The sequence below is a fragment of the Corvus brachyrhynchos genome, unplaced genomic scaffold, assembly GCF_000691975.1.
Source record: "Corvus brachyrhynchos isolate BGI_N302 unplaced genomic scaffold, ASM69197v1 scaffold15, whole genome shotgun sequence".
In the NCBI taxonomy this organism is placed as follows: domain Eukaryota; kingdom Metazoa; phylum Chordata; class Aves; order Passeriformes; family Corvidae; genus Corvus; species Corvus brachyrhynchos.
In genome coordinates this window covers 599,830-623,042 of record NW_008238349.1, presented here as the reverse complement: position 1 = coordinate 623,042, position 23,213 = coordinate 599,830, and the positions used below count along the sequence as shown (strand labels likewise).

Sequence of the window (23,213 nt, the reverse complement as noted above, 5' to 3'; positions counted from 1 at the left end):
AGGGTTGCTCTCCCCTTTTCCCCTCCCTGCCCCAGGAGAGCCCAGCAGCTCCAGGTGTTTTCCTGCACACTTGCAGGGATATTTGCTGGCTTGTCCACAGGGAAGAGCCTGGTGGAGCCAAAGGCTGTGGCAGAGCATCGCTCACCCCACAGCTTTTGGCACCAGCACTGAAGGGACCCCGTGGGAGGAGCACAACAAACTTGACGTGAATTGGGCTTAAAATTGCTGCTTTCTCACCCCTGTGGGTGCAGCCAGAGCCACCAGAGCAGGGTGCTTATGCAAAGCCTCTCCTGCCCTTGGAGAACTGGGGCTCTGTGCCCCCAACAATGCGGGGTTTGCCTTTCCCACTCCTCCTTTCCAGGCTTATCTCCTCTCCCTGGATCTCTGTCCGCCTGTCCTCGGAGACTGGGGAAGGAGAGCCCTGATAGGAGTGGCACAGGGAGAATGCCAATGAGCAGGAGATGAACCTCAAAGAGCTGGGTTTGGATTTGCCTCCAAAGCTCTTTGATCACAGGCTGAGCTCTTTATCCCCCGCAGCATTCCTCGGGGGAAGGCTGCCCAGAGGTGAGCAATGATTAAAGGAAATGCTCCTGCTCCTGTGACAGCCTTGTCTTCATCGGAGCAGGTATCAACATCTACCAAAAGCTGGTTTTAATGTCTGAGTCAGTTTACTTTGACTTTCTTGGCAGGATTTCAGGGTCCCTTGTCACTTTGCCCCATCATGACCGTTCTTTCATTCATTTTAAAGAAAGTTTCCCTTTGGAAGATCCTTTGGTTGCTGTCTGTCGAGCTCTTGGCTTGCTGTAGGGAAGGCAATAGTTAAATCGAGAAACACAACCATGTTTTCATCCAGCAAACTTGTTTAACTAAAGGAGACTCATAAAGAAAACTGTGTTTCTGTGGAAATCTTTGTCTCCCAAGTCTCGTTTTGGAGTCTGAAGAACACCTGCTGTTGCCTGAGAAACCCCCAGGACAATGCAATGCAGAGGCATTGCTGGGGAGTTGAGGAGCTGCTGGGATGTCACTCTGCCTTTGGTTTTTCTCTGCTGATCTGGGCAGGGTTTGTTCTGTGCACGCTCATTGTAATTCTGGGAACTCTGCTCCCATGTCTGATCTGTCATGGATGTGGGGAGGCTCCTTCTCTCCTTCCCCCTGTGGATTTATTGAAGGGGAAGCTGGAGAGTTGAATTAAATTGTTGGAAGTGGTTCAAGATCTCCTGTTTGCCTTCCACAGTTGCTCTGTTAAGAGGAGGTGTCTGGCTGAGATGAAACGTGGCAGAGGAACAACACCCATGTCCCTGTGCTCCCTGGAGAGCTGGGGGTCACCCAGAACACCCCTTCCCTTGGAGCTGCCCCAGCCCTGCTCCAGGGGTGTCCCTCTCTCCAGGTCTCTGTGTCCATGTAACAGGGACCCGCTGCTTGCCAGGGATGGTGCTGGTGGAAACCTGGGAGCTTGGGCTTTGTCCTGCTGGGCAGTGTGTGTGAGCAGAGAGCCAGCCCCAAACCCTGCCCGAGTTCAGGAGTGACTCCTGAAACCCAGGGGGGTGATCACCAGTGTTTGGGTTTAACCATCCTGGCTGTGGAGTACAAAGACACCAGGTCTTTAAAAATGCTTTAAAGAAAAAACCCAAATCACCCAACACCCCAAACCCCATCACTTCCCACCCCACACCCTCACCATTCCCACTGTTCCCAACAGCTTCTCCCCTGGCCTTTCCAGTGATGTTTGAGCTCAAGGTTGCTCTCCCCTTTTCCCCTCTGCTTCAGAGACAGGAGTGTGCTCAAAAGTATCTGCTGAGGGAGCAAAAACATTTATTGAGACTATTTAACCAAGGCTCATTTTACGTTCATTTCTTTCCAAAGCAAATGGGAAGAAAATTCCCAAGTGCTGCTTAAGCACAAGGCTCATTTCTGAGCACCTGGAAACCTTGGGACAGAGTGGGGCTGGGGAGTTTCCCTTGAACTGCTAAAGGCATCTGCTGATTTCTGGAGGCCACTCCTGGTCCTGCCCACCAGCACAGGAACACAGCCTGGGTCAGGTGAGCTCTGCCTGTGCTCTCTGAGCCCGGGGAGGCTCTGCTTTGCTGCTGTGTCTTCCCAGCAGCAGGGATTCAAGGATGGGTTTGCAGGCACTGGGGGTCCCTGGCTGTGCACAGCTGGGAGCTGGCAGCTGTGGGCTTCCCCTGGGTATTTCCCATGTGCCTGGCTGGAAGCACTGCCCTGTGAGCTCTGCTGACCCCGTGTCTCTCTCTGCGCTTTGTGTTGCAGGTGCAAAGAGCTGAAATACGGGAAGGACCTTCCGCAGATCTCCATCATCTTCATCTTCGTGAACGAGGCGCTGTCGGTGATCCTGCGCTCGGTGCACAGCGCCGTCAACCACACGCCGGCACCCCTGCTCAAGGAGATCATCCTGGTGGATGACAACAGCGATGAGGGTGAGCAGTGCTGGCAGCTCCCAGCTCCACCAGGAGGGGTTTCATCTCTGGGAATCTCCTGGAGGGTTCTTTGGGCAGGGGCACGTGGTGTAAGGGGTGGGTGTGCTGCTGGCACAAAGTTCTCTCCAGCTTCTCTGGCGATGAACAAGATCAAACCACAGGTAAATCTGAGAGAGCTGTGGTTTGAAAGCATATCTGAGAGCTGGGAGGTGAAGGAAACCAGAGAGCCATCTGACCTCTCCCTTCAGTAGCATCCAGGAGTTCTGGTTTCAGGGTATCCTTGTTTCTGATAAGAACAGTTTGGTTGTTGCAGAGATGCACCTCTAAGTATTTGGCAGGACGAGAGCCTGGAGCCCTGAGGGATTTCTGCTCTGGCACCTCCCAGTGTTAACTGAGGTATTTCCTCTGTGTGTGCCTTGGTTTCCCTGTTGTAAAATACCATCCTGGGCTTTATGGATGGCTGGTGCCCTGCAGAGACCCTCCTTCCCTGAGTTCTGCTTTTGGTAGGAGAAGGAAAGTGGAAGAGGAGGAAACAGTCCCAGCCCACCTGTCCAGGTCAGGCCCTGCCACAGCCTGGAGGGGATGTTTGGTTTCCCACATTGCACATGAGGGTCCTTTGGTTCACCCTGCTCTCCGTCACTGTTCTCATCCCTTCCCTTCTGGCTTTTGATAACACAGAACTGCAGGGAGCATTTTCACACTCAGATTCTTCCAAGGTCTTTTTTTCTCCCAATATACCCTTGGACAACATAACCAGGGCAGTTAAAATCCTCGTGAAGGACAGCAAAGAGTTAAGTGACTTTGTTTACTGCCTTCTTCAGCTGTGCTGCCTTTTCCTCCTTTCAGTGTTATTTGAAAAAAATTAATCAAGGAGTGCTGTGGACGCAGTGATTGGAGGGGAGAGCAGGGCAGGGTGCAGGATGTGGAGAGCTCATTCCAGGGGGAGCTGAGAGGTTGCTCTCTGTCTGTGAGCAGAGGAGCTGGTGCACTGCGAGCTGTTCAGGCTGTAAAAACAGGCACTCAAGCACCACAGTAATGAGCACCATGGAAAGATGATGAGTTCTAATTACCAGGAGAAGAATCAGGAGGGCAGCTCCTCAGCTGGTGGGAATCACAGCAGCTCCAGGGCAGAGCTTGGATGGTGTCCACAGTGCAGCCATGGGATTTCAGAGCTGGAACCACTTGGCTGGTGAAGGGGAAGTGCAGGTGAGGTGCTGCTCACAGTGCTCAGGACTTGGAGGGCTTGAAATACCAAAATGAGAGGCTCCTTCTGCAAATTTTATCCTATTAATGGGGCAAAGGGAAGAACCCTTTCACAGAGAAGCCATTGGTGCCCATCCCCGAGCTTCTCCCCTCATTGCTGTGCACAAAGAAATGTCTCTGAACAGCCTCTTCCTCATTCACTGAGGGGCTGAGGTGAGCCAGGTGCTCTGGAGACCCTGGAAAGGCACAGGACAACAAAACAAATCCTTCCAAAAGCATCTGCCTCTTCCACGGGCCGAGGCTGCAGCTGGCAGTGAGGACCAGGATGGAATCCCCGGATCCACTGTGGGATTGCAGGGCAGCACCATCCCCGGGGTCTGCCAGTGCTGGGGCTGGGTGGGGCTGGGGGGTGGCAGGGCAGGTAGAGGGGTGGCCAAGGACTGGGCTGTGTTCAAGGGCTTCCAGCTCTGGGGTTTCACAGAATCCCAGAGAGGTTTGGGTGGGAAGGGACCTTAAAGCCCACCCAGTGCCACCCCTGCCATGGCAGGGACACCTCCCACTGTCCCAGGCTGCTCCCAGCCCCAATGTCCAGCCTGGCCTGGGACACCTCCAGGGCTGTGTTGGAGCATTGTACACCACCAGGGAGGGAGAGGCAGGGAGATGACCCCAGCTGATGGACGAGTTCAGACATCCTGGGCACAAGGTGGGAAAATCACAGTCTCCTGGCACACCTCGGCTGCATCCCACCCTGAGGGTGCTTTGATTGGCATCAGGAGCATCCAGGGTCCCTCATGCTGGCCCAGGGCTGTGCTGAGGGTTGGACATCCCTGAGGGGTTCTGTCCTCAGAAACATTGGGATGGAGGTGCACAAGGAGAGCGGCGTGGGGAGCGAGGTGGTGCCATCAGCTGGGAGGGTGAGTTAATCATGCCAGTGTTTGCTGCTGAGGCTTTGCAGGCCTCATGACAAATGAGATTTTTAAGGAGGGATTTGAAGGAAGATAATGAGGTAACTTGGCAGATGTTTATGAAGAGCTCCTCCCAAGCGTGTAATAATCTACTTTTCTCATGTAAAAGAAATGATACAAACCAGAACGCAGCTCTGGGATCGTGTGCTCCCTCTCAGCATCCTCGAGGAGCTGCAGTGACAGCCAGGAATTATTAATGGCAATAACATTGTCACAGAGTTCCCACTAATAGTAGGCAATAATTTTGAGCAGCAACAGCAACACCGCAGAGTTGATGCTTTGGATATTACAAACAAAGTCATCATAATAAATAGATTTGGGTTCTACAGGAAAATAATTACAGGAAAATAGTTCCTCATGAGCTCTCAGATTTAGAGATGAATCCTGGAGGATCAAGCAGAGGATGGGGCTGTGTGGGTGTGACTTTGGAGGCTGTGATTGAGCAAGAGAAGGAATTTCTTCAGCCTCTTTGGGAGCAGCCGTGTGGGTGTGAGTGAGGGACAGTTTCTGTGGGGATGTGGTTGTAGCCCAGGAAAAGCCTTTGGGGGCTCAGCTGTGTAACCTGAGAGAAGGTTGACTCCAGGGAGCAGTGCCCAAGCCCAGGAGCTGTGCTGTCCCCTGGGTCACCAGAAGCAGCTTCGGGGCAGTTGCTGAAGGCTCAGGACAGTCCCTGGCTGGGGTTTGTGTGGGTTTGTCAGGGGGAAGAGGAACCACAGCAGATCTGGGTAATTGGAGAACAAAGTTAGCAGAGATTTCCAAATCAAGTGTTAAGGTTAGCCCCAGGGGTAGAGGCAAGAGCCACCTGCCCTGCCCACCTGGCTCTGTGCCCTCCAGGCAGAGCTGTGCCGCAGCCACTGCAAAGCCTGGTGCTGGTGTGAGGTTTTCAAGCTGGAACAAAGAGCTCCTGAAGCCTCATTAGACACTCCTTGCTCTCAGCTTTGTTGTACAACAGCACAGCACAACACAAAAAGTGTGCAGTGAGAGATTAAATTAATGAACACAGGCATTCTGATGCTTTATGTCTGAGCTGTAAATAGATAAAAGATGTCAATGTATTGTAATGGGGGAAAAAAAAAATCCCTCCTTGAAGGAGAAAGCTCGGGGAGTTGTAGTTTGAACCCCGTTCTCCCTTGAGCTGCACATTACACTTCATAAAGACTCCTTTGGAGGCTGCTTTTGTTTGTGCTTGTTGCAGGGCTGCAGTTCCACAGGCAGTGTGCAGGTTGTGTTTGGCGGCGATAACGAGGTTCCCGGGCTGGTGGAGGATGCAGCCACGTGCCCCTGAGATGCTGTGTTATCTCACAGCTGCACACTTTGTCTGAGTCTCTTGTTTAATCATCACCTGCTTTTTTTTTTTTAAGTTGTTGTTGTGTCTTTTAGTGTTTTTAATCTGGGATAACATCTCTTTGAAAAGCAAACCTCTCGGAATAAAGGAAACCCTTTGGATAAAAGGCTGCTTAAAGGAGCTGGCTGCACCAGGGGAGACACGCTCAGGGTTGTAATTTACCTCGGCGTTGCACATTAGTGAGACTTGAGGGATCCCTTTCTTGTTCTGCAGCTCATTCCAGCAGCAACAGCAGCGCTCTGTGCCTCGCTCTCCCGGGACCTGTCTGGGTGTTTGTGCTCAGAGGAGGAATTGCAAGGAGCTGAGTCCCATTCCAGCCTTTCCCAGTGCTGAATTACTCCAGCCTGAGGATGGGGTGTTTAACTGGAGCTGACCTGGGCTGTCCCACTGGTGTCCAGCCCCGAGGCTTTCGGGGCTCCATAGGGAAGAGCAGCAGAGAGCACTGGGTGGAGTTGTTGGGGTGTCTGTGCAGGGCCAGGAGTTGGGTTCCACGATCCCTGTGGGTCCCTCCCAGCTCAGGGCATTCTGTGATTCTCTTTGGGTTTTGCTGAACCCAATGACCAGAGGCTTGAGCTGCATGCCCTGACCGGGAGCAGCTTTCTCTGTGAGAACTGATTCCTCCCCCTGCTCCCCCTGTCACAGTTTCCTCTGGTCCAGCTGCAGGTAAAAAGCTTCAGAAACTCCCCTGGCTTTGAGTCTCCTTGAAAAATGTTCCCATTTATTTATTTATTGCCTGTTGAATGAGCTGTTTTAGTGATTTCCTGCAGAAATCCCAGCCCTGATGGCTTCGGAGGTTCAGGCAGGTAAGAGTTTGGGACAGGGGTGCCTGGGGTCTCCCATGGCACTGGAGCACCCCCAGCCCTGAGCCCTCTGGTGTTTCTGATAACACCTCGGGCTCTGTAGGCTTTTCCCACCCAGCTGAGCCTGGCAAACACAGGGGTGTTTTCCTTAGGGGTGTAGAGGAGGTGTGGTCCTCGCCCAAGGCCCAGTGCTGCACAAGGAATTCCCTGCCCTTGGTAATTCCTTGAGCTCCCTGGTGCTGCTGGCCTTTGCTCCTTTCTCTGTGTGCCTACAGGCAGCTCCCACCTTTACTTCTGGGGGCTACCACGGGATTTGGAGAGGTTTGGGCAGGATTTGGGGTGGGCATGGAGCAGTGGGTGTTTCTGTGCTTGCAGTTGGGCTGATGTCCATGGTGGGGTTACTTTCCTTGGCATCAGGTGCTTCCATTTCCCTGGAAGCCCCTGGCAGCCCCATTTCCCTGGCAGCCCCATCTCCCAGCCAGTGTAGGTGACAGAATAGTTTGCAGTAGGTAACATAAGTGATAGCAGCTGGGGTTTTAATGGAGCAACAGGTCCATTGGATTCGAGTTCCTTGCTCTTGCCCTTCAGGGCAGATCGGCAGGGACAGATGGAGAACAAAAGGCAGCATTGCAATTGAACCTGCTGGCATTTTCAGGAGGCTTTCTCTCTGCAGATCTTCCCAGGCAGCAGCTCTGTCAATGGCAGAGATCAAACCCTCCCAGACTGCACCCTGAATGAACAGAGGTGCTGGGGTGTGCTCTGGGGGATGGTCCAGCTGGCTTCCTCAGAGGGGGCCTGGGGGTGTGTGGGAGGAGGGCCATGGGGTGCAGGAGAGGAAGGAGGCTCCAGGGGCCGGGGCAGTGTTGGATTGGAGGGAATTGCTGGTGGTGCAGCCCCTGTGGACCCAGCCCTGGGAATCCTCAGGAGTGCAGGCCTGAAGGAAGTGCTCCTCTGCTTTGGGGAGGATGAGGGGAGCTGGGGGCCACTGCTCTGCTCCCATCCTGGCTTCTGACCTCCTTCACATCCAGAGTCCCAGTTTTTGAACTCCAGGCTGGTTATCCTGGCTCAGGATCCTGTGGATGTTCTCTCTGTCAGCCCTGTGAGTGCAGCACCAAGGCCCCGTGCCAGGCAGGGGTGAGGATGGAGCAATGCCCTGAGCTGGAGATGCTCTGGCCCTGCTGTGGTTGGTGTGGAGTCCTGGGAGGAGCAGATCCAGGGGCCAGGCTGCCCCTCTGTGTGACAGCCGCTGTCTGCTGCTGTCCCTTGGTGCGAGTCACAAATCCCTGGCATTCTATTCCAGGCCTCCCAACCTCCCTGGGGAGGAAACATCTGAGCTGACAGGTCAGATGAAGAGCTTCAAGGTCAGCAGCAGCTCTGCAGGTCCCGAGGCTGGAGCTGGGTGTTCCTCAGTGACTGCTGACTGAGGGAAACATGGGGTGAAATTAGGGATAACTTCACCTGACTTGGAGTGGGATGAGATTTTTGAGTCAGTGATGGTTTCCAGAGGTTTGAGCATGTGTGGTCCCACAGGATCAGCATCCCCAGGAGCAGAGGAGCTGTGCCAGTGCAGCTGTGCAGGCACTGGGGTTCCCACTGATGCTTTTCCACACAGCCACATCACTGACAAGGGGCCCTGGGCCAGGGCTTGCTGGAGTTTCTCAGAGAATTTAATTGTTCAAGGCCAGGCTGGACAGGGCTTGGAACAACCTGAGCTATGGAAGGTGCTCCTGCTCATGGCAGGGGTGGGATGAGATGGACTTTAAGGTCCCTTCCAACCCAAACCATTCCAGGATTCTGGGATTCCTGGAGACTGGCACTTCGCTTTTGTTAGCCAACACTGGATTTTCCACTCCTGCACTTCTGGATGCTCTGGGAAATGAGATACAGAGCCCACCCCATCTGAGTGCCAGGGATGTATCCCAGAATATCAGAACAGTGCTGTGCTCTGTGCCCTCTCCTCACAGAGCTGCAGGACAGCTCAGAAGGGTGAGGCTGGCCCAGTGCAGGGGTGCAGCCATCCTCTCCATAAGGGCTGCTCAGGCGTGGAAGAAAAGGGAGTTCTCCCCAAAAGCCGTGTGCTGTGGGCTGAGGGAGGGAGCAAGCCTGAAATCTGTGTGAGGCTGTACAGGAAACCCTTGGTGGAGAGAGGGCCTGGAGCTGCATTTCTCACAGCTGTCAGTGCTTGTGTCCCTGGAGTGTAGCAGCAGCCCTGTGGGGACACCTGTGTCACACTCTGTGGGCAGGAGAGGGGCCCTGCCCCCTGCCAGTGACCAGGGGCAGAGTGGTGCCAACCATGGGCACCTTCCACATCCTCTGGTGCCACTCCCCAGGTGCTGCTCTGGCTCCCTGGGGACATTCTGAGGAGCTGCTGTCACACAGCAGGGTGAGCATGGGGGTCTCTCAGGTCTGACCCTTTGCTGCCTGTGAGATGTGACATCACAGCTCTTCTGTTTCACTGCAGCTTTGCTCTGCTTTGAGCTGCTCAGACAATTCCCCAGAGGAGTTTCTTGTTTTCCTTCCACTGAGATTCCAGCTCCAATGTGAAAGTTGTTTTAATCACTCCGTGGTGCACTGGTCTGCTGCATTAATGACTTACCTGCTGCCAAAGCCCCACGTGCTGTGCTTGTGGGGCTTCATCTGTCAAAAAAATCGGTGTCTCTGTCTCCTTAAAACCATTTGGGAGAGTTGTTGTCTCCATAAAATCCTGGTTTTGCTCCGAGTGGCTCAGCACGAAATGGAAGTTGCTGAGTTATGGATGTGTGTGATGCAGATGCTTTGAATTGAGGAAGGGGCTCATTTGCTTTATTCTTTTTATTCCCACTTCAGCATAAAAGAGAAAGGAGACTTTGGGGAAATGGAGATATGAGGGGAAGCATCCCAGAAAGGCAGTGTGGAGAAAGCACATTTGCTGTGCCTGGGAGGAGGCGTGGTGGGGAAGGGAACAGATAATCCTTCTCCTCTGAAGGTTTCAAAGCAGATGAGCCTTGCTGTTTACTCCTTTGCTCTCCATTGTGTGTTTCCTTCATGTGGGAGCCCACGTGTGCTCATGTGTCTCGAGGATTTCACCCTGTGGGTGGTTAATGGTGACTTTTTTTTCCCCTCTTTACTTTTTGTCCTGGAGACAGAGAGTGCAGTGAAGGGCAGTAGACTATAATCCGAGGTCACGGATCATGCCTTAATTTTCTGCTGTCCTGAAGCCTCACAGGGATAAAAGATACTCTCAGGAACTGCTTTCATGGTGTTGAGAGTTTGTTTTGGTGCCCAGTGGCTTTGCTGAGCTTTTAGTTCCTCTCTCCAGCAGAGCTTTGTGCGCTGAGCTGGTGCAGCAGGCACTGAAAGGACCAAGGTTTCTCTGGCAGAGAACTGGCACTTCTCCAAAGGGCTGAAAAACACACTCGTGTTTATCCTTTATTGCAACCTTCCATCTGCTCCCACCTTCAGAGTCCTCGGTGTCTTTTATGCTCAAATCTCGTACTCTCAAGAATTTCTGTGCTGGGGGTGGCTGAGGGCTGCAGGTCCCTGAGGGTGCCAGGCACTGCACACACAGGCCTGGGCAACAGAGGGACATGAGCTGCAGTGAACACGAGATCTGGGGTGGGAGGATCTCCTGAACAAAGCCCGAATCCCTTTCATCCCCTCATAAAAGCAAGGGGAATTTCAATTTTTCTGGTGGCAAAACAAACAGCAAGTGCCGAGGCTGTAAGTGGTGAGGCTGGGAGAAGAGGGCAGTGAAGCTCCCACATGGTTTTGATGTAGTTTGAGTCACTTCAGGTGGGTTTTGCAGCATTTCTAGCAACGCATTCAGCTCAAACCCCCATCAGGAGTTCAGAGTGTTTGCTGTCCATGGGTGCCTTCTTTCTGTCCTCGTGTTTCAGCTCCATTTCCCTTAGTGCAAAGGAATGTTAGCATCCCCTCACTGCCCTGCTCTGAGGTGGCCTGTGGGCTCCTCACTGGCCCAGCAGCAGCGTTTTGGGCCACCTCGAACTCCTTCAGTGTGGGCTGTGCTCAGTGCCTCTTGTGCCAGCCAGCGCTGCCTGACCGCGTGGGCAGGAGGAGTTCGGCCCCGTGACGCTGCTCCAAGCCCTCCCCGCAGTGGGTTGGTTTCTCTCAGGTGAGAGCTCAGCTGTTGTTGCCCTTTCCCACGGCTCTGTCCTTGTCCCCAGAGGAGCTGAAGGCGCCGCTGGAGGAATACGTCAACAAGCGCTACCCGGGGCTGGTGAAGGTCGTGAGGAACCAGAAGAGGGAAGGGCTGATCCGAGCCCGCATCGAGGGCTGGAAAGCGGCCACGGGCCAGGTCACCGGCTTCTTCGATGCCCACGTGGAGTTCACTGCTGGCTGGTAGGTGCTCGGGGGCTGCAGTAACCAGGCAGTGTCCATCCTTTTGTAGGGATGTGTCCCTGCGGAATGGCACACAAGTCCTCTGCCTTGTTAATCCTTCTCCAGGATTCCGTCAGGATTCCTTCTGGATGGAATGGCATGATGGGAACCTACGAGGAAAACCTCTCCTTGCCCTTGGTCCTTGTAATCCTTCTCTGTTCCTTGCCTTTATGCTTGCACTTTCCCTGCTCCCTACTTACATTTTTCAGGATGATTTCCCATTCCCTTAGCCTTAAGTAATTCCTGCAAGTTTAAAAAAGCCCAGGCAGCAAAGGAATGAAGGAGAAAGTGTTTCCCACTTCTGTGCCCTTTGCTGGATCCCAGTGGGGAAGGCTCAGATGCTTTGGATTGATTTGTTTCCTCTGCTGCTGGGAATAAGTGCAGAGGTGCAGAAGCAGCAAGAGGTGTTTCATAAGGATTTTTTTTCAGAGAGATTCAAAATATTTGAGCTCAAGTGGCTCAAGTTTGAATCTATATCATGACAGGAGCCTGAAAGGGATTTCTTTTTTCTTTAACCAAGAGTAAAAAGTAAATGGTCCATGTTTAGAAAAGTGGAGGTGGAAGAAGCTAAGCTTGTGTTGAATTTGAACACAGTAACAGCCACAAAAAACCTGTTTGCAGCTGTTAAAGCCAGAGTTCTGCACAGCTACTGAATCCTTTTTAGTGCCAGTGCAGCTGGAGGGGGTCTTTCAGGAGCTGTTTGTTATGTTGGGATCTGTATTCCCAGAGGAACATTCCTCTCTCTGGTCACTCAATCCTCACACCTGATTCACTGAGGAGCTCCCACTGACAGCTCTTGGAGCTCTTTTTTAGGGATAGACAGGAGGCATTTCTGCACTGTGGGCTTGGCTCTCTCTGTGTTTCCCACCTGCTGCTGTTACTGGGGGCACTGGGAGTACCAGTTCCCCCAGATTCCCCCTGGTGTGGGCACACTGAGCCCAGCTGGCTCTTGGCTGCAGAGGTGAGGCTGAGCACATGCCCTGCTCTGAACACGTGCAAATGGCCCAGAGATGACATTTTTAGCTATAAAGCCATCAAACTGCATCCCAGAGATGAATTTTTTAGCTGTATATCATCAAACTGCATCCCAAGGGAAAAAAAGATCCTTCCAACAGTCCTGCTTTCAAGAATTTACCCTGTTCTGCCTGGGGTTTTGGGATCTGGGGGAAGTCTGGGGGGAGTCTGGACTAGTTCAAGCGTGGTTTAAACCAAGCAGACCCTTCCTGGCCTTGCTTTACAGAAGGGAAGGTTTCCAGCCAGGCTTCCCAGCCCATGGATCATGTTTGCATCCAACACAGGAAGGACATGGAGCTGTTGGAGTGGGTGCAGAGGAGGAACATGAAGGGCTGGACCACTTCTCCTGTGAGGACAGGCTGAGAGAGCTGGAGTTGTTCAGCTGGAGAAAAGAAGGCTCTGAGGAAATTCCAGAACCAAAGGGAGCCCTCAAGAAAGCTGGAGAGGGACTTGGGACAAGGGCCTGGAGTGCCAGGACATAGGGAATGGCTTCCCAGTGCCAGGGGGCAGGGATGGATGGGATATTGGGGAGGAATTGAATGGAAGCTGCAGAGAACTGACCCTCTCCTGCTGTGCTTTGCCCCTGTCCCCCCAGGGCCGAGCCGGTGCTCTCCCGGATCCAGGAGAACAGGAAGAGGGTGATCCTGCCCTCCATAGACAACATCAAGCAGGACAACTTCGAGGTGCAGCGCTACGAGAACTCTGCTCACGGCTACAGCTGGGAGCTGTGGTGCATGTACATCAGCCCCCCCAAGGACTGGTGGGATGCCGGGGACCCCTCACTGCCCATCAGGTACGGCCAGGGCTGGGGGCACTCACTGACCAGCACTGGGGGCAGGGAGGCATCCAGCTCCTGTGGGAGAGCTGGAGAGGGACACACAGAACCCTGGAAAGACAGGGAAAAGGGGAATGGCTTCAGACAGAGCAGGGTTAGATGGGATATTGGGAAGGAATTGTTCCCTGGGAGGGTGGGCAGGCCCTGGCACAGGGTGCCCAGAGCAGCTGGGGCTGCCCCTGGATCCCTGGCAGTGCCCAAGGCCAGGCTGGACATTGGGGCTGGGAGCAGCCTGGGACAGTGGGAGGTGTCCCTGCCCATGGCAGGGGTGGCACTGGATGGGCTTTAAGGTCCCTTCCAACCCAAACCACTCCATAGTTCTATGAAAATGCAGGAAGATGAAGTGAGGCAGCCACCTTGGAGAGTCAGGGACAACGTCATAACCCCCACCAGCTGTGTGACATGAGCCAGGGAGGGTTTGGAAGGGTTTGGGGTTTGGAAAAGGGTGTTGGTAACAAACACACTGGGGAGGTGCAGAACTGTGCAGGTTTGGCCAGTCTGGTGTTGCAGTGCAGGTGACAAAGCGGTTTGGCCTCAGTTCCAGTGTTAGTTTGTGCAAACCATGAGGAATGGGGAGGTTATTCCCATGGAATGGATTGAGTGTGGATCCATGAAACACAGCACTGTGTTTTCCTGAATGGAAAGTCCCTCTCCTCCCAGGGCAAGCGTTGGAGAAATGTGTCTCAGGCTGTTGTAACACTCCAGCTGAAGGGTTGGCAGCTCTGAAATGCGCTCCAGCCCTGCCAGGCTTCAGGGGTGGGATGAGCCCAAACCCAGAGCAGGAGGGGAGGGGAGAGCTGGGTGTGGCTGGGAGCTGGGGCTGCTCTGTGTGCACAGCTCACAGGTGTTCCCTCCATGGCTCCCAGAGATCACAGGTGAAGCTCTATCAGGAGTGGTGTCTGGCCAGCAGGGTCGGATCCCCCTGGCTCCTGGCGTGGTTGATCTGGAGAAGCCTCGTCCTGAGGCCCAGAGCAGCTGCACGGTGCAGTCCCTGCCTGCTGGGAATCCTGGACCCAAGCAGCTCTGCTCTGCTCACTGACATAATCCCTGGGAGCTGGAATTAGGTCTATTCCCATTCACACTGAGACTTCTTGTTATTCCTTTGGCTCCCTTGTTCCAGGCAGCTCATTCAGCCCTCAGAGGAGGAACTGTCAGTTTATTCTGGACAGGAATCAGGGCTTTGACAAATAAACAGTTATTTTAACCAAATTCAGGCTGTTGGACGTGTTTAAGGATGGCTGGGCCATGCAGAAGCCAAAGCTGAGGAATCCAAAAGCCTTTGCAGGTGAGGTGTGAGCAGTGTGGTGCTGGCAGCTCTTGCTGGAGCCTCTGGAGGGTGATAAAAGGGGATCAACACTGCTGGGATAAACCTTTCTCAGCCAGTAAATACAGCAGTCAAGGAAGAACAACCTCTTCTATTAAACCAAAGTGGTGCAGTTGGGAGACCCAGGAGTGTCCCCTGTGACTGTGGCACCACCCTGGGAGCTGGCTGGGCTTCAAAACCTGTCCCTTGAGGTGACTGAGGCAACTGGAGCCCCCAATGTGACATTTAGAGATCTGCAACACCTTCTGCTCTGTTGTGCTCACAGAACGGGGTTGGAGTTTGTGTCAGTGCACTCAGGGGTGCTTAAGGAGAAGCTGGGGCAGAGCCACGTGGGGAGGGACAGCTTTGGTTTGGGGAAGGTGTTTGGGGGCAGGGGAGGTGAGGTTTGGTTGGTTGGTTTCTGGAAGATGTTTGATGTTGGTTTTTGGAAGGTGTTTGATGTGAGGGGAGATGAGAAGGCAGAGAGTGCTGAGCTGAGGAGTTTCTGAGCTGAGACCTGAGGGGAGCTGGAGGGTTGGGTGATCATGAAGGGTTGGAATGGGGAGGTCAGGACCTACACAAGGAGGATTTGGGTTCTTTAGGATGTGACTTTGCCCCAGGCTCCCCAGATATGAACCAGTTTGGGGTTACCAATGAGCCAGGAGTAAATGGGGTCACAGGGATGTTGGATACTTCCACAACACATTTCTTGTCCTTGGTTTGGTGCAGAGAACCAGAGGTGCTGCCTGGGGATGGATCTGCTGCTGACCCACAGAAGGGAAGGGTTTTCTGTGGGAGTTGGCTCCTGCTGGCCAGAAGGTCCTGTTAGGTTTTTGTGGTGCTTGTTTTATCTTTAAAAAATGTAGGCATGGTGCTAAAATCTGGGCAGGACACTGAGCATCACATCCATGCATTTCAGCTGATTGCAAACAGTCACTGACAGGAGGAGCTGGGAGAGGTTTTTATCTGGGGTTCCTACAACCCTTTTGGACACAACCCTGGAGCAGGGGGTGCCCCATTATCCCCAGGGCATCCACAGCCTGGTAATCCCAGGGATCTGCCCGCTCAGCTCCATGGAAAAGAGACCAGAGGAGGGTTCTGGAGACACCTGGATTTGTTAAAGGCATCTGAAATGTGGATTCTGCTGCAGAGGCCTCAGGGGTTTGAGGGAGCCCGGGCGAAGGATACAGCCCTGAGACACCCAGGAACCTCCCAGCCGTGTTGGATAATCAAACACCTGAAATATCATTGCTGGCAGGCACTGGGGCAGGATTAGAGAAGATAAATGGGCAGTGTCCCCAGCAGGAGGCTAATGGCACCTCTGTCCTGTTGGGGAAGCACACACAGATCAGAAATAACGACAGAAGCTCTTTCTGTGCCACACAATGCTGTGAAAATCTGCACTTTGCAGCAATATTTGCATGGAAGGGATGCCAGTGCAGTGCTCCACGTGCCTAGGCATGGGATTAGAGGAAGTTTGGAAGTTACAGCATACAGAGGTACATTAGTTTTTTAGAGATATTTTAGGATGAAAGGATGGGAGTGAAGTAAAGAGCTTCTCCCTTATTTTTGGGTTTACTCTCGGTGCATGGGGACTGTGGCAGCCCCAGAAGTTCCCTGCCCACCAGAGCTGCTCCAGCCGTGTGAGCCCACAAGTGACCAAATTCACTCAGTGGGGACTGGAGACAGAACTTGTGGTTATGTTTGGGGCAGTTTTCTCTCGTGGCTAATTCCCAGGTATGATTATCCAGGCAGAGAGCTGATGGCCTCTTTGAAATGAAATTCGTCTAAAATATGGCCCAGTCTCAAACTGGCTCCTGCTTCACCCAGTAATACCCTGCAAGAAACAGCCTCACTGAATCCCAGGGGGGAATTCTGCTCTAACACCTGGGCTCTGCAGTACATCTGCTGCTGTATTTTTGTCACATTAACATTTAAAATGCTGATACACCAAAGATCCCCCCAGTCTCAGCACTAGCTGGGCCTGATTTCACAGCCAGGCTTGCCTTGCCAGGCTCTGCCTACCTCTGTGCAGGAGATAAAGCTGTGATTCCAGGGTAATGGATCGTGGCTGAATTAGCTCTCCCAGAAGAGGCAGACGAGGGGCAGGGCTGCTGGGATTGCCTGCTGAGTGCTAGGAGGGAATCTGCCTGCATTCCGTGGCTGGATGTGCTTTGCTGTGGAGATGTAGCCAGGATTGATCCAGTTATTGATGACAGGTGTTGATCAGAGTTTGCTGAGGGCCCAGAAACCTGTGAGGCCACAAAAAATGGAAGAAAGCTGATGCTTTCAGTGACCTGTGGGAAATCCAAGTGAGATCTTTGGAGATGCTGTGAAACAGCAGATTGATGACCTGGTCTTGGCGTATCCCATGGTGGGACCCAGCTTTTTAGCATCCTCAGGAATGATTTATTTCCCCCTGACAGAACATGAGCTTTTTTGAGGTTCATTGAGGTCTGGAGCCTGTTGTTTCACTGGTGTGAACCCCAGAGCCTGACCTGGTTTGGTTGTGTCGCATCAGCTTTGGTCCAAAAGCTGCTGAAATCTGGGAGGTTTCTGGCTCCATGTGCTGATGGTGCTTCAGAGGCAGCCCCAGGACTTGTAATTACAGGTGTGAGACACTGATGGCTCCAGGGGTCTGGTCCAGGAAAACAATGAAACGCTCTCCTGCCCCTGGATCTCATCCAGGAGCCACATGAGTGAACACTGAGCAGCCCTGGGGCTGAGGGACACTCACCTGAGCGTGGAAATGGGGCTGGCCACACCTTTCGGCTGGCAGGAGTTGTGCAACCTGGATCTTTGCTGCCTGGGTCCCTCAGTGGTGGGGGGACAGGGCAGTGAGCCGCTGTCACTGGCATCACAGAGCCTCTGAGGGTGGAAAAGCTCTCCAAGACCCTCAAGGCCAGCCCCTGAGCAGGTGCCCCCATGCCCAAAAAACCACGTTGTGAGATGCCAGGTCTGCCCATTCTTGGAACGCTTCAGGGCTGCTGACTGCACCCTCTCCCTGGATAGATTGGATTATTTACAACGTGATGGATTTCCTGACTTTCTCTTTGCCTTTTCCACACGTGGCTGTGCGGAGCCTCAGTGGCTCCCTTGGTGAGCAACCCCCATTAGGTGTTGGGGCTGGAGAAGCTCTCAGGTGGCTCCAGAGGTGACAAGAAGCCTCTTTCCAAGCCTGCCATGCACAGATGGGAGCAGCTTTTAGGTTGAACTGGGCTTCAGACAGGGCTTTGCTGCAGATGTTTTATGTGGCACTTCATCTTTACTGGTGCTGGAAGACAAAAGCTCATTTAATTAGAATGAAGATAATTGTGAGGAGGAAACGGGGTTTGAGAATTATGGATCAGGAAAGAATAGAAGGGCTGATAGGTTTGGGGTTCTTTTATAAAGATGAAAATAATGTTAATTAACCCACCCAATTACCTGCTGTCTCAGCCTCACAAATGTTAATGAGTTTGCTCTTGCAGTGTACTTAGGAAAGAGCAAACTTCATCCCAGGTGTGGGAATGATGCAGGGGCGGAGATGGGAAAAACAGAGGGGTTTTAGGTTATTGAGTATGGCCCAGGAGCGGGGAGAAGGTTCTGCTGCTTAACAAAGAGTTTGTGTTTAATTAAAGTGTTCCTCAGTCACAGAGCTCAGGGGGTGCTGAGCTGCCCCTCTCTGGTGGCTGGGCTTTCACTGGACCTTAGGGATTTGTGGTGGGATCATTATCATATTTATTTATTCATTCCAGAAACCACTAACTATTGATTTTTCCGTGGGGCTTCCTGCAGCCACCATCCCATGATGGCATTCAAAAGCCCAAAGGTGTTTTCTTTGTTTTAATTAAACAAATGCTGTTTCTTTCCTCATTTAGTCTAATTCCTAGGAATTAGGAATTCACTGTAACAGCCTGAAACTTCTGTGCACACAGGATTTGCACAACCTCTGAAGCAGCTATGGGCTCTTGGGAATAACCTCTACTGCCATAAAAAGATGGAAAAGGATCTCCGTGCCTGGGACAAGTGGTTCCTGTGGCACATCCCACATCCACACCCTTGCAGGGTGAGCAAGGTGCACATCAGACCCTCAGTAACAGATTCAGACAGGTTTGCTTAAACTCTTATAAATAATTTCATCACCACTGAGCTGCTCAAGGTGGCAGAAGGCATCTCAGGGATGGTGCCTGGACACAGGTGTGAGGAAAAGGCAGGATTTTCAGGATTTGTCCTGGGTTTCTGTTGGTTTGTTTTGAAAAAAACTTGAGGCGTTTGTACAAAATGCTGAATATTTTTTAAATTGGTTCTTTCTGGCTTTAACATCTCCAAACTGCAGGAAGGTCCCTGATTCTGTGTGAAGATGGTTTAAAATGTTCTCACTCTTCTGGCATTTGGAAGTTGAGGGAAAGATTTCCATAGGAGCCAGATGTGGGGCAGTGAAATGAGAATTTGTTTTTGGAAACCTCATCTGGAATGTGTGAGAAGATGGTGGTGTTTGCTTAGAGGGATGGGATGGGATGGGATGGGTGGGAATGTCCCAACAGCTGCAGAAGGCTCATGGAGCTCTTCAATGGCTTCATATGAAATTTAAACAGATAAAATTTAAATCAAACAGGAAGATAAGATGTTGGCACTGGTGATCCACCCCAGGCTCTAAAGGCCAGGCCCTCTCCTTGAGCAGCTCAAGGAGACCAGAGCTCTGTGTTGGCCACCCAAAGGCTTTATCTCCCTTGAGGTCTGGTACTCCTCCATCCCTGCACTGGCTGCAGTTCCATGTCAGGGCTCAGCATCATTTCCAGCAAAATCCCTGGAGCCCCAAAGGACTTTGGGCCAGACCTTGGTCCAGCATGGGAACAACCTGGAAGTGGCCAAGGCCAGGCTGGACATTGGGGCTGGGAGCAGCCTGGGACAGTGGGAGGTGTCCCTGCCCATGGCAGGGGTGGCACTGGATGGGCTTTAAGGTCCTTCCAACCCAACCCATTCCATGATTCTGTGATTCTTCCCCAGGCAAGGCTTTGTTGGTGCTTCTGGAAAGAGCTGCTGCAAACATCTTGTTGTGTAAACACCTGAACAAAATCAAACCCATCCATCCTGAGCTCCTGGAGAGCTGTGCTTCCAGGGGTGTGAAGCTGAAACCCAAGGTCTGATCACTCCTGGCTGCCACAGAGAATGAAGCTCTGAAAACTTGAAAACAAATAACAGAAGAATCCCAGAATATTTTGGGTTGGAAGGGACTTTAAAGCTCACCCAGTGCCACCCCTGCCATGGGCAGGGACACCTCCCACTGTCCCAGGCTGCTCCCAGTCCTGTCCAGCCTGGTCTACTAGAGAAGAAATGGAGGGATTTTTTTTTGTTTAATTAGCGTCAGTCTTGTTTGGGCTCGAAATGTAGGAGAGGGAAGATTTAGGTCAGAATCATGACCTCAATAACTTTGTCATCCATCTCCAGATTAAATTAAAACCATCAAGTGCTTTATCAGCTTCTAAAGTACTCCAGCAAGAACCTCTTCAGTGTTCTCAGTTTGGGTTTTCCTTTTAATGCTGAGGGTTTTTTGGGGATGATTTGAGGCCACATAGTAAAAAATCTTTTAATTGACTTTCTCAGTTTTTATGTTAACGGTACTGGGAGAAGTAATCCTCAACTGGCTGCACAAAGTGGCCTTCACTCCCTGGTGTGCTAATTTGAAGCTCTTAAACTTCCCAGAGATTCCCTGTGGTGTGAGAAAGCTGCCACGGACGTGTTGGAGCTCAGATTGCTGCTGTTGGGCCCCTTTATGAGGAATTCTTCATCTGCTGGTTTTTAATGTCACCTAATTTAGTGCCAAGTGTAAAGAAGTCTCTGTAATAACTTGTAGCGGTGTCAGGTTTTACAAGATGAGCAGATTGATGTCACTGCCTGGAGAGCCTCTGCTGAGGGGGCACCTGAGCTCTGTGCACCTGGGGCTGGTTGGCAGCAGCCCGTGGGATGAGCAGGCTCTCCATGGATGTCAGTGCTGGATCCTGGTATTCTTGGAAGGGAATCTCCTTGGGATTGGCTGCACCCAGAGCAGAAGATCCTTGCTGAAACCTGGCAAGGTCCCCACCAAGCACCAGGGTTTGGGGGACGGCCCAAAGGCATGTGATTCTTCTGTGGGTTAGGGAGAAGCTTCTGGAGTGGAGGAGCTGTGTTTGTGCAGCTTCCCAGTGCTGGGGGCAGGGCTGTCACAGCGCCGTGGCAGAGGGACCCAGCTGGGCTCGTGCCTGGCTGGTTTGGCCAAGTGACCTTGCAAAAGCAGTGTTTGAGCACCCTTGAGGTGGGACATTTGGGGGCATGGAGTGGGATTTGGGTTCAGTATGAAATACCTGCCCCAGGGAAGGAACGGGGGACATCTACCCGTGGGGGCTGAGGCTCCAGGCCAGCTTGGTGCAGATGGAACCCCCTGCAGCCCTGCCCAGCCTTGGGTGGGGCTGCTTGTTGTTGCCAGGACATTTCCCTGCTTTGCCTGAGAAGTGGCTGGCTGGAGTCAGGAATTTGGGGGGGCTCCTTGGTTGTTTCAGTGATTCCTGGATGAAAATAAATGCAGGAAGTCTTGATGATGGTGTAAATTCCATCATCGTTCTGGGCATCCTGGGACACTTATAAAGGCTTTAAGGCTGTGATTGTCCCTCTCTGCTCTGCGCTGGGGACAGTGTAAGAATGATCCAGAGTTACTGGAGATGATCCAAGGCAGGAACAGGGAAGTGGTGAAGGGCCAGGAGGGGTGGGATTGTTGGGTGTCTGTGCAGAGCCAGGAGTTGGATCGCTGATCCTGTGGGTCCCTTCCAGCTCAGGTTATTCTGTGATTCTACAAAACCACCACTCTAGGCCAAATTAAAGGTGTGACTGCAAGTAAAACTGAAATCCCTCAAGCACCAGTCAGCCCAGCTTCCCCCTGAAAGGCCTTGGAAACTGGGCAGGGACACTGAGCCCCTGGCTTGTCCCTCCAGGGGGGGAACAGAGCTGCAGGCAAGGGAGCAAATCCTCCTTCCTGAAGGGAGCTGTAGTTTATTGGCAGGAAATGTTCATGTAATCCATTTTCATGAAGAAAACCACGCTGGCCATACTGGAAGCATTTGCTTTTGTATTTATAGAGCTTTGCATAAGAGAATTATTTTGATTAAAAAGAAAAAAAAAATTATGCTCCTGGTTGAAAAAATAAAACTACTTGCACTGACAGAACTTTAATCTGAGTCCAAGTCACAAAACCAGCCTTTATTGATGTCAGAGTTGCTTTAGAAATGGAAAGAGTAAACAGGATTTGGCCTTTAATTTGTGACGGGTTTTGATTTTTTCAGAGGCATTAAAGAGACAGAAAAGATGGGTATTAAATTATTTAACAATTGCTAGGAAAATTAAGCTTCAGAGAGCCTGTTTTCACTGCAATAGTCTTATTAATAAAAACAAAACAATCTGGGGCAGCACCAATATTCGGAGCTCATACCCCGCTGCCTGAATTGTTTCCGAGTGGTCCATGAAGTGATTTTGGAAGCCAAAGCCAAGCTGAGCCTTTTCTGTGGTCTGTTCACACTTCCCAGGAGAAAGCTGCCATTGATGGATTATCCAAACATATTTTCCCTCTAAAATCGAAAGCAGAGGGGAAAAATATGCGAGGAGGAGTTGGGGGAATTTGGCTTTTTGAAGTTTTTTTTTTTTCACTGGCAGATGGCTTTCAAGTGATTTATTGGCCAAAACCAATCCATTTTCATTAGAATGCAAGTATTTAATGACTTTGGAGGTGGGGACTCCAAACAAAGCAGTGATAATGGAGCCTAGGGGCGCTCGGTGACAAAGCAGAGCAGCCCTTCATCAAACAGACTTTAGAGAGCGTTTGAGAGCCAGGGCTGAGGGCTATGATTTCCTTTCATGTGCACTTTAATTCACTGTCCTTTGCAGCCAGCAGTGCATAAATAGGCCTAGATTAAATTAAAGGGAAAATGGATCCTTGCTCTCATCCTCACGGGCTGCAGCAGTAAGTGCTGGATGCCCTGGGAGCTCCCGGCCCCTCAGCCTTGGAGCATGGGAGGTTTTCCAAACTCTCCCGTCCCTCCCTGCCCAGAGCCCCTCCTGCTGCTTTGTGCTGGACTGAATCTCCCCCAGATTCCACCCTGGAATGTCTTCCTGGTGCTTGTGGAGTGTCTTCCCAGGGATGGGAGCAGGGCCCTGGCAAACCCAAAAGCCAGGGGGGCACCTCCCTTCATCCCGGGTTCCCAGCACAGCTTTGAAAATCTGCAAATGGGAAATCTGAGGGAGAGCAGTTGGGAGGGTCCTGATGGTCCGTGAGACCCCACCTGCAGAGCTGCCCCAGCCCTGGCCCAGCCCAGGGAGGAGCTGGAGCTGCTGGAGGAGCCCAGAGGAGGCTCCAGGGTGATCCGAGGGATGGAGCAGCTCTGCTGGGAGGAGAGGCTGGGAGAGCTGGGATTGTTCACCTGGAGAGGAGAAGCTTTGGGGTGACTTCACTGTGGCCTTGCAGGACCTGAAGGGGCTATGGGAGGGCTGGAAGGGGACTCTACAAGGGCCTGGAGGGACAGGACAAGGCAGGTGGCATTAAACTGAGAGTGGGTTTAGATGGGATATTGGGATGGAATTCCTGGGTGTGAGGGTGGGGAGGCCCTGGCACAGGGTGCCCAGAGCAGCTGGGGCTGCCCCTGGATCCCTGGCAGTGGCCAAGGCCAGGCTGGACATTGGGGCTGGGAGCAGCCTGGGACAGTGGGAGGTGTCCCCTGCCCATGGCAGGGGTGGCACTGGATGGGCTTTGAGGTCCCTTCCAGCTCAGCCCATTCTGGGATTCCATGACACCTGTGGGTGCCCCCACCCTTTCCCCACCTCCCGTCTGGGGATGAACAACTCCAGAGTTGGGATTTGCTGCCTTCTGCACCCACACCAGCTCTTGGTGGAGTTACTGCTGGGCTCTTTCAAAGCACAGCTCGAGCACTGCA

At 52.4% G+C, this 23,213-nt stretch overlaps 1 protein-coding gene across 1 annotated transcript in view; it reads left to right on the top strand.

Annotated features, from left to right (window-relative positions):
- WBSCR17 (Williams-Beuren syndrome chromosome region 17) overlaps positions 1 to 23,213 on the top strand; it is a 212,522-nt gene that overhangs the window by 79,007 nt on the left and 110,302 nt on the right. Inside the window, exons 3-5 of the mRNA XM_017735290.1 lie at positions 2,269 to 2,435; positions 10,912 to 11,086; positions 12,735 to 12,932. Of these exons, the coding sequence (XP_017590779.1) occupies positions 2,269 to 2,435; positions 10,912 to 11,086; positions 12,735 to 12,932 (540 nt within the window). The remainder of the gene's footprint in view (positions 1 to 2,268; positions 2,436 to 10,911; positions 11,087 to 12,734; positions 12,933 to 23,213) is intronic.